The 11406-nt window shown below is 39.4% G+C and overlaps 1 pseudogene and 2 gene segments (V, D, J or C); all 3 read left to right on the top strand.

Annotated features, from left to right (window-relative positions):
- Nucleotides 1–826: 826 nt before the first annotated feature.
- On the top strand, nt 827–1408 carry LOC120548897. The segment is given in 2 exon segments: nt 827–887; nt 1021–1408. Coding segments are annotated over 2 exon segments (402 nt in total).
- Nucleotides 1409–1565: 157 nt separating this feature from the next.
- On the top strand, nt 1566–4084 carry LOC120549438 (annotated as a pseudogene).
- Nucleotides 4085–6381: 2297 nt separating this feature from the next.
- Nucleotides 6382–7561, top strand: LOC120549442. The segment is given in 2 exon segments: nt 6382–6490; nt 7070–7561. Coding segments are annotated over 2 exon segments (447 nt in total).
- The last annotated feature ends 3845 nt before the right edge of the window (nt 7562–11406 follow it).

Raw genomic sequence — 11406 nt, 5'->3', positions numbered from 1 at the left:
GTCGGCACAGTGCTGCAGATTCCCCTCAAGTCAATACAAAAACTCTCCTTAGTCTGTCTGCAGAGAGACATCATGTTCAGACGCTTGAACACCTGCGGCTTTGAAGATTACATTTACTGTTAAGACACAAGTGTGACCCACTGAGGATAAAACTACTGACAACACACATTCTTTGTGTCACGGTGTGAAATTGTAGATTGTTTAAGCATTTGAATATTACATTCATGTATTATTGTTCAGGAGTTGTAGGATCTGAAAGAAAGTCACAGAACACAAATGATGTCCCTAAAGGAAAACTTTGTTAACATTGTTATCTAATAAGATAAATTTCTCTGTTTGTTCATCTTACTTGCAAAATGCAATTCTCCTGTCCAATTTATATAATAAAAGATTGATACTTGGCGTCCATGTATCGATACAGTGTTGCCACAAAAGAATATTGCAATACTGTGCTGTATCGATTTGTCCCCAACCCCCTAGATTTAGGTAATAAACAGACTTTTTATAATTTTGCTGCACTTTTTAGTTATGTCAGTCCAACTTGAATCTAGTGTTATCAGTAACACTGAGAAGATGAAGAGTCTAGTTGGTCTTGTCTTCATAAAATGTATCCAACTAGACTCTTCAGCTTCTCAGTGATACTGATCAGTATGCAAGTGAAAGTATGTAACGTACTGTAGGGGGATCCTCCGTACCACTTATACCACCATCTATACTTTGTATTTTTATACAGCTAACAGGATGACATCACACATACAGCGACACTCCCACCTGCAGCTCTACGTATCAACCATATGAGAGTCTGGTAGCTCCTGTCCTGCAGAACATGGATAATCTCATTAAACGAGGCCTGCTCACATTGTCAGTCTTTGTGCTGTGGACTGCAGGTAACTTGCAATCAAATTCTAACATTTATATACACTTATTTTCATGTTTTTGCTGTAGATGTGATGTCAGAGAATAGAAGTAGAATCCAAGAACAAAAGTTCACTATGGACCCTTTTATTGTTAAACACACAGGTCTAACTGATGGGAGTGATGTCACCCAGACCTCCATACTTTGGAAACAACAGGAGGACAATGCAACAATGAACTGCAACCACACCAAGGGTGCTCAGTACTACCAGATGTACTGGTACAGACAGCTGCCAGGAGAAACAATGAAATTAATCGTGTTCACAACAATTGGCGCCATCAACAACAATCATGATTTTGGAGATTTCAGTAAAGAGAAATTCTCAGCCACCAAGCCTAACACTGAGAGTGGGACATTCACAGTGAAGAATCTGGAGGCAGAAGATAAAGGCTTGTATTTCTGTGCTGTGAGTCAACACAGTGATACAGACACATTCAACAGCTGAACAAAAACCCCAGAGCACCACTGGCTCTATTAGTGAGTCTATTTATCTGCTGTACTGTAGGGAGACCTCAAGGACCACAAATACTCAAGTTACACTTTGATTCACCACGTGGGTTTTGATAGAGCAGCTAACAGGATCAGAGAAGGTCACACTCTGCAGAGACACTCCCACCTGCAGCTCTTCATATCTCTGCACTGCACACTACACTATATGAGACTTGGAACTTTAGAACATGGACACCATCAGACATGGACTCCACAGCTGGTTGCTATTTCTGCTCTGGAACAAAGGTAAACAATATGGTTGAAATAAATATCATGCCTGAAATACAAATTTTCTTTCTGAAATTAAAGTTGGATCACAGCATGACAAATGTATGTAAAATCACAGGAAATTAATTATTTTTATTGCCATAAACTACTGTATGTTCCACTATTACACATTATATCAGCAAAATGATTCATATATACAAAACACATTGTGATAGCAAATTGCATGTTATTATAAGGTATTATAAGGTAAGGGAATTTTGTATACTGATAACATTATGGCCCTATTATGATATAATTCTGCTGAAAGTCTAGATGTGAAAATATTAAGCCCAGGACTGAACACGCAGTGCATTTAAACTTACTAATAATTGTTTTTAAATGGTCTTTTGTATGAGAGTTGGAATGTTCACTCATTGCAACTGTAAAACACTGTTATATACACACACACAGGTCTAACTGATGGAAGTGATGTCATCCGGACTGACACAGTGTGGGGGGAAAAGGGTAACAATGCAACAATACACTGCAGCCACACTAAGGACAGTACATATCGACAGATGTACTGGTACAGACAGCTACCAGGGGAGAGAATGAAGCAAATCGTTTTTACAACGGCATTCAGCAACCATGAATATGAGAGCGGCTTCAGTGAGGAGAAATTTCCGGCAACAAAGAGCGATGCTCTGACTGGATCTTTGACTGTGGAGAAGCTGCTGCCTGACGACAGTGGAGTGTATTTTTGTGCTGTGAGTCAACACAGTGATACAGGTGACTGAGACAGCTGTACAAATACCCAACTGTTGGTGTCACAATAAATAAAAGAGCTGTGTCTTTAATGAACTGTAGAGGGAACTATACACAAATTGGTTACACTTTTCTTTAGACAAAGATGAAAAAAATTTTTTCAAGGTTTCAACTGCATTACTTTTTTTTATCTGAAAGGATTTTAATATTCAATTCATTTCAGTCAAGCTTCCTTACTTTTGAATTTTGTTTTCCCCATTTTGAAAGTCTTATGCTGAATTCTTTAATGGTCGTACTGTATTCTGTGACAGACTCCCAACAAGTATAACTGTCTGAATATTGAAAATAAATCACATCTCTAAACCACCATCTACTCTGTGTATAGTGCCAAAGACAGGGACTAGCATCACACTCTTATATTTACAAATGACCAACACGTTAATAAAGACACATTTTTTTACAACATGTTTTACATGAGAACAGAAAACATTTTTGTACAGCCTGATCTTCTATCACTATGAAAGATGAGTTAAGTTCAGCAACATCACACGTAATCAAACCTGACCTCCTCCGCTTGTTGTGTTATTGATCTGAATGTAGGGGAATCTCCAGTTAATATCTAACCATCTACACTTCAACTGACGGTGTAGGTTCTTATAGAGCAGCTAACAGGATCAGAGAAGGTCACACTCTGCAGAGACACTCCCACCTGCAGCTCTTCATATCTCTGTCACCACACCGACAGACAGTATATGACACTCTCAGTTTTAGAACATGGACATTATCAAACATGGACGCCTCAGCTTTTTAATATCACTGCTTTGCATACAAGGTTAAGTACTTTAATATCCACAAGTTTATTTCAGAGAACAAATGTCAACTTATGGTAACTTTTTACTGTTAAACACACAGGTCTAACTGATGGAAGTGATGTCACCCAGACTCCGGACAGACTGTGGAAAAACACGACCGACAGTGCAACAATAAGCTGCAGACACACCAAGGGTGCTGGCTACAACCAGATGTACTGGTACAGACAGCTGCCAGGAGAAACAATTAAACTAATCGTGTTCACAAGATTAGGCTTTCGAAGATCATGATTTTGGAAATTTCAGCAAAAAGAAATTCTCAGCCACCAAGCCTTACACTGAGAATGGGACATTCACAGTGAACAATCTGGAGGCAGAAGATAAAGGCTTGTATTTCTGTGCTGTGAGTCAACACAGTGATACAGACACATTCAACAGCTGAACAAAAACCCCAGAGCACCACTGGCTCTATTAGTGAGTCTATTTATCTGCTGTACTGTAGGGGGACCTCAAGGACCACAAATACTCAGTTACACTTTTGATCACAAGCCACACAATATGACACTCCCACCTGCAACTCTTTACAGATCTCGAACTACACTGACCATTATATTAGACCTGTTGCAGTCACTGAATTGCAGAACATGATCAAACCAGGTCTCCTGAGCTTTTTAATACTCTAAAATACTAAAAAGGTAAGATCATATCAATACATTGTAGCCTTTAACTTGTAGGTTAACAAACTAAAGTTGACAATGTATTTTAAATAATCTACGGTACGAGAGTTAAAATGTTCACTTGTGGTAACTTAAAGTGTTTTACACACACAGGTGTAATTGCTGGTGATGATGTCACCCAGACTGACCTACTGTGGAAAAAACAGGGGGAGAACGCAACAATGAACCGCAGCCACACCAAGGGTGCTGGCTTCTTCCAGATGTACTGGTACAGACAGCTGCCAGGAGAAACAATTAAACTAGTAGTGTTCACAACAACGGCCAACAAAGATCATGATTTTGGAGACTTCACTAGAGAAATTCTCAGCCACCAAGCCTAATGCTGAGAGTGGGACATTCACAGTGAACAATCTGGAGCCAGAAGATAAAGGCTTGTATTTCTGTGCTGTGAGTGAACACAGGGATACAGACGCATTCAACAGCTGAACAAAAACCCCAGAGCACCGTTGGCTCTATTAGTGAGTCTATTTATCTGCTGTACTGTAGGGGGACCTCAAGTACAATCTAGGGCTGGATCCCAATATCTGTATGACTGTACTGTAATCAGAATCTAGAATAAAAAACGTGTTCTGTATAAACTACCATTCCCTCTGTGTCTACTGCCAAAGCTAGGGACTTGCACGTCACAGCAACAGGACCCAAGCACAGTTCAATACACTGACTACTAACAAATGTTAATTGAGATAAATGTAGATTGATTACAGTAGACCGTGTGAATTGTCAAGTATCCCAAGTGTGTGTTGTCTCGCAGTTATGATGACGCACCTTCTTAGAGAAAGCACTTTCATGTGACAGGATGGATGATGTGATGCTGAGATCAGCTGCTTAGTTGAATGCCTCACTGTCATCTGTCACATCTGTTCAGCAGATCAAAATTATCTCAGCCCTCATTTCCTCTATGTTTCTGTTCTGTGCTTCAGGTTTTATACTTTTGCCAACATCTTTGAATTAGTTTTGATGTTTGGTACAGCGGGGCCAGTCTGCTCAGATGAACTGCAGTCGGGATATTCATAGCAAATACTATCAGATGTACTGGTATCAAAAGTTGCCAGAGGAAAGGGAGGAAAAAATAAAAAAAAAATAGACAAAAATAACTAATACCAAGTTACAGTAAAGGGAAAGGGCCCTTTGTAAGACACACTGCAAGTTCAACATTAAGAACATTTCAAAACCTTTGATGAGAAAATACTACTATAAGTACACCCGATTAATCAATTAATCATTTAGTTGAAAATCCCCAAATCAACAATCCCCCCCATATAACATGTAATATAAAAACAGCACAAAGTCCTCACATTTCAGAAGTGGGCACCAGTAAATGTTTTTTTGGAGAAAAAAAAATAAGTTATCCGATCAACTTTTTTATAACATATACATATATCAGTAGTGTAGTCTAATGTATTGTAGTGGGTATACTGTACATCTATTTAAAGGGGGGAGGGAGGGGTATATCATAGTGGGGGGGTCTGGGTGTCCTCCCTTTGGGAAGTTTTGAGCATCAACGACTTCATTTCCTGTATTCAGATATACTTTTATGCACCAATTTACGGTGGAAATCCCTTTATTTAGCCCATGTGAAGAAGAAAAACACAGATGACAATTCAAAATATAATGGGAAGTATGTTGTTGCGTGTCATTGGGCATTAAGTGGGTATATGGTATAATACAGTGGTGCCTTAAAATAACCAAAATCTGTCTCCTCCCCTCAAAGTTAATCCCATAACGTCTGTTCAGTCTGCCAGTCGATGCAGAGACCGAGGAAGATTAACACATCATGATCAGAAACATCAGCAGGATCACTCTGCTGCTTCTCTGGCTCTCCTGTAGGTTTCAATTCAAACTCTTAGCTAAAAAGGTTTTTTACAACGGTTTGTTTTCTTAATATTTTTTTCTCTCTTTAAATGCAGGTCATTCACAGAGCACTAACGTCCATCAGGCTCCATCATCAATTCTAGGAAGTCCTCGTGGTTCAGCAAACATCAGTTGCAACCATTCAGTCAGTACATACGATGTAATATTGTGGTACCAGCAGCAGACGGCTGACTCTGGCCTTAAACTCATTGGATATATTCATTATACTAACCCAGTCCTTGAGGAGCCATTCAAACTGCATTTCAGTGTGACTGGAGATGGCTCAGTGAAATCTCAACTTGAGGTACTGAAACTCAGACAGCCAGAAGACAGCGTGTATTACTGCGCGCAGCTAGTAGACACAGTGACTCAATTTCAATCTTGCTTTTACAAAACCCTCTCTGATAATCAGCCACGTAAACTCAACACTAAAGAAGAAAGAACACACCGCATCTTACTGCAGCCTGTGGCAGGAAATCACCATTGATATCATCAGGATACCTGTGTGAGCCAACACAGCAGGATACTGTACAAAATCAACGTAAAGCGAAGACGTAACAGCTCATAAAGTCGGCCTCTCCTCCTCCTCCTCCTCCCTTTACATCCAGGCAGCTCTACTCAGTTTGCAGTCGTCATTATAGTTTTGTTTTTATCTGCGTCAAGGATCATGATTAGACTCCTCGTACATTTAGCAGCTCTACCGTTCTGTTTAACAGGTAATATTGACTGTTGATTTGGGTCTATCCTACGGTCTACTTTATTCCCTTATAATGCCCATATTTAATGCAGTCTTTTTTTTTAACTTTATCCTTGAACTGCTATAGTTTTTATATTACTATGTCTACATTATTCTCTTATATTGTCCATATTTAATGCTGGTCTCTAGACTTGATCCTTGCACTATTGGACTTATTTGCACCACCACCACGACACACTCTCATAGAGCACCTTACCATGCATACAGAATCACAGGGTCAGTCCCTGCCCTGTCACTGCAAGCCTCTCATGCTTATACATCCCTTAGTACATTCATGTGGATTTTTTATTTAGTATCTTTTCTTTTATTGTCCATATTATGCATGTGGATTTGTTATTTTATCATCCTGTTGATGATGTATGTGTATGTTGTGTGTGATGTCTTTAAGTTACTGGGACCTTGAATTTCCCCTTGGGGATCCATCCATCCATCCATCCATCCATCCATCCATCCATCCCATCATTACATTAACTAAAAAATTACCTCAATATTTTCATTGAAGTATATTTTCGTCACTGGTTTTAAATGTCTCCTGCAGAACTCCCACAGAACCGTGTTCATCAGACTCCTACTGCCGTGATCAAACATGCTGGAGAAGTCGTCGTGATGAACTGCAGCCATTCAAACACTAATTTTAATATGATCCAGTGGTATAAACAGTCTGCTGGGAAAAATGACATGGTCCTAGTTGGCTACGTACGATTCACTTCTGCAGTTGTTGAAGCTCCATTCAAAGACACGTATGACGTGAGTGGTAACGGAGGAAGCCTGGCAAGTCTTCATATCCCAAAGCTGAGTGGATCCGAGGACAGCGCGGTGTATTTCTGTGCTGCCAGTAAAGCACAGTGCTGCACTAACCCCAACGTCTTTAACAAAAACCCTCTCTGGTGCAGCCGGTTACACAAGCACACAATTTACCACATGAACGACAAATAAACCACATTGTGAATGACTGATATCAAGACAGCTGGCTCGCTTTGAGACAGCTAGATTCTTCTTTCGTCGTTAGGGTGCAGTGTTTCTCCACACATCTCTTGATGCGTGTGACAGTTTCTTTTTGACAAACTATGTGGGAAAAAATACAACACACAAATGAAAATTAACTTGTATGTTCACATCTGGGCTTTAATAAAGAAAGTTGAATTGAACAATATAATAAAAAAAAAAATGCATCGCTTGTTCATTTCAGGTCTTTGCCATAGGTTTCATTTATTTATATTGAGATATATAGATCCTTTCATTAAGTGTCTGTGTAATTTTTTTTACCCCTGATACTAGGGCTGTGCAATTAATCAGATTTTGACTCCCATTGATCACAGCAACTAACAATGTAATCGAAAAAAAACTGATTATTTTGCACATTACATTTTGCAAGTAAACTCTTATTTTTCCTCATTGTGTTATGAAGGGGAACTCAAAAAGTAAAATAAAAAAAAAAAGTATTTGGGGAAATTTCACAGTTTAAGGTTTGTTTTTTTTACTGTTGATTTATTTAGAGTTTTTTTAAATTCAATAATTGCAACGCCTTTCCAAAAGTCAATGAGTAATCACGTTAAATAATTGGGATTTCAATATTGACCATTTTCATTTTTTCCATAATGGAGTAGCCCTTGGGTTTTATGTTGTTGTTTTTTTTAATCTTAGAACAGGAGGATGAACTATGACAACGCCCACCTTCATTTTCTGATAGGAGGGCCTTTTTAGAAGAAGAAAAAAAAAAGGAGGGAATGATTGTCATGCATGAATAGTGGCGAAAATAGTTCCAGAAAGAAGACTGTCTTCAAATTCAGTCTGAATACACAATATGCTGATCATTGTCTGCTGCATAACCTTGAATTGTATCCTGGTTTCAGGTAATGAATTGTAAAAGAAATTTGGACATTTGCTCTTTTTCTTTGCAAAACAGTTTGCTGTTGCTATTTAGGTTTCATACTATGATCTCTGTCATGTACATTCAATTACACCCAGTACAAACCGATCCAAAGAATGCATTGGGAGAGAAAGGACAGTTTTCTCCCTTGTTACTTTCAAAATTAAACTTGTGTCTTGCACTTGCTTTTCCGTAGGTTCCTCTCCAAGTGACCAAGTCCACCAGACTCCAGCCAACACTTACAACAACCTTGGACAAAAAGCCAGAATCCACTGTTCACACAGTATTCAAAGCTATGATCGAATCCTCTGGTATAAACAATCAAAAAGACAACTACAGTTCCTGGGATATGTATATTTTAACGATAAATATCCAGAGGCTGGACTGGGTGTGACAATGGAAGGGAGTGCAAACAAAGACCAAAACTGCACATTAACAATAGAAGAACTCAGCCTGAACAGCAGTGCAGTGTACTTCTGTGCTGCTAGTTTACACAGTGCTACATATCACTGCTCCTCAGTACAAAAACCTCATGTCCACATAACAGCTTACAGTCGCCTCAATGCACCTGTATTCCTTCCTTTCATAAAGGTGGCAGTATATCTTTAATCAGATCTTTATACTGAGCCAGTGGCAGATAGTGGTAGTTGACATGAGGGTTATAATGGAGGAGAAGGGGGAGGATGAACTATGACACCCCCCACCTAATGACTTCCTGTTGGTTTGCTGACAGGAGGGTTTACTCAAAGAGGAGGTTGGAAATAATCAGTAGGACTGCTGATATGCTGAGGATATCTTTCATATCAACAATAAAATTATTACCAAACAAAATAACCAAACCAAAAAGACAACATGATCATCCTATTCCTAAGCATTCATTTGAACACTATTCTGGTTTCAGGTAATGTCATCAAAAGACATTCGTTCTTAACAACATCTGGTTATAGTTTTGTGTACAGCAAGTTTACTACGGCGCTGTCATTTTAGCTATAAACAGAATTTTGTATTTTTATTACATTGCTGAATTTACCATTCTTACACATTGTGTCATGTTTTTTTGTTTGTGTCTTTTCAACAGGTTCCTCTTTCAGTGATCAAGTCCTCCAGACTCCAGCTGACATTTACAGCAGACCAGGACAGCCAGCCAAAATCAGATGTTTACACACCGTTCCAAGCTATAACCAAATCCTCTGGTACAAGCAGTCAAAAAGACAACTACAGTTCCTGGGATATGTGTATTCAGACAATGCATCACCAGAGACCGGAGTGAATGTGACGATGGAAGGGAGTGCAAACAAAGACCAAAACTGCACATTAACAATTAAAGAACTCAGCCTGAGCAGCAGTGCAGTGTACTTCTGTGCTGCTAGTTTACACAGTGCTACATATCACTGCTCCTCAGTACAAAAACCTCCTCACATTGTTCCACGTCTTTATTACAGCTCTCAGCCCCTGCACCTGTATTCCTTCCTTTCATAGGGTGGTAGTATATCTTTAATCAGATCTTTATACTGAGCCAGTCAGTGGCGTAGAGTGGTAGTTGACATAATGATTATAATGTTAAAGGGATAGTTACAATATAACGTAACATTACATTGCTGAATTTACCTGTGCTTATTCTTAAACATTGTGTCATGTTTTTTTGGTTTGTGTCTTTTCAACAGGCACCTCTCTCAGTGATCAAGTCTGCCAGACTCCAGCTGACATTTACAGCAGACCAGGAGAGCCAGCCAAAATCAGATGTTTACACATGCTCGATGGTGTTTTAAGCCCCCAACGTCTCCTTCCAGGCAGCGCTGTGACCGTTGACTTCACTGCAACTAACCCTAACATTAACCGTTGCCTAATCGACTTCAAGGCAGTGCCGCGACAGTTGACTTCAAGGCACCTAACCCTAACCATAACCATTGCCTAATCCTAGTGCCTTCCAGGCGGCACTGCCTGGAAGGAGACGTGGGGGAATTAAAACATCGGTAAACTTTACACACCGTTCCAAGCTATAACCAAGTCCTCAGATACAAACAGTCAAAAAGACAACTACAGTTCCTGGGATATAACAGCTTACAGTCTCACCGATGCACCTGTATTCCCTCCTTTCATAAAGGTGGCAGTATATCTTTAATCAGATCTTTATACTGAGCTAGTGGCATATAGTGGTAGTTGACATGAGGGTTATAATGGAGGAGAAGGGGGAGGATGAACTATGACACCACCCACCTAATGACTTCCTGTTGGTTTGCTGACAGGAGGGTTTACTCAAAGAGGAGGTTGGAAATAATCAGTAGGACTGCTGATACGCTGAGGATATCTTTCATATCAACAATAAAATTATTACCAAACAAAATAACCAAACCAAAAAGACAACATGATCATCCTATTCCTAAGCATTCATTTGAACACTATTCTGGTTTCAGGTAATGTCATCAAAAGACATTCGTTTTTAAACAACATCTGGTTATAGTTTTGTGTACAGCAAATTTACTATGGCGCTGTTATTTTAGCTCTAACTGAATTTTATATTACATTGCTACATTTACCATTCTTATACATTGTGTCATGTTTTTTGGTTTGTGTCTTTTCAACAGGTTCCTCTCTCAGTGATCAAGTCTTCCAGACTCCAGCTGACATTTACAGCAGACCAGGAGAGCCAGCCAAAATCACATGTTTACACACCATTCCAAACTATTACCGAATCCTCTGGTACAAGCAGTCAAAAAGACAACTACAGTTCCTGGGATATATGAATTATAATGATGGAAATCCAGAGACCGGAGTGAATGTGACGATGGAAGGGAGTGCAGATAAAGACCAAAACTGCACATTAACAATTAAAGAACTCAGCCTGAGCAGCAGTGCAGTGTACTTCTGTGCTGCTAGTTTACACAGTGCTACATATCACTGCTCCTCAGTACAAAAACCTCCTCACGTTGTTCCACGTCTTTATTACAGCTCTCAGCCCCTGCACCTGTATTCCTTCCTTTCATAGGGTGGTAGTATATCTTTAA

This window comes from Perca fluviatilis, chromosome 20 (assembly GCF_010015445.1).
Source record: "Perca fluviatilis chromosome 20, GENO_Pfluv_1.0, whole genome shotgun sequence".
NCBI classification, from domain to species: Eukaryota; Metazoa; Chordata; class Actinopteri; order Perciformes; family Percidae; genus Perca; species Perca fluviatilis.
The sequence above is the reverse complement of the archived record's forward strand: the minus strand, read 5'-3'. Positions and strand labels throughout refer to the sequence as shown.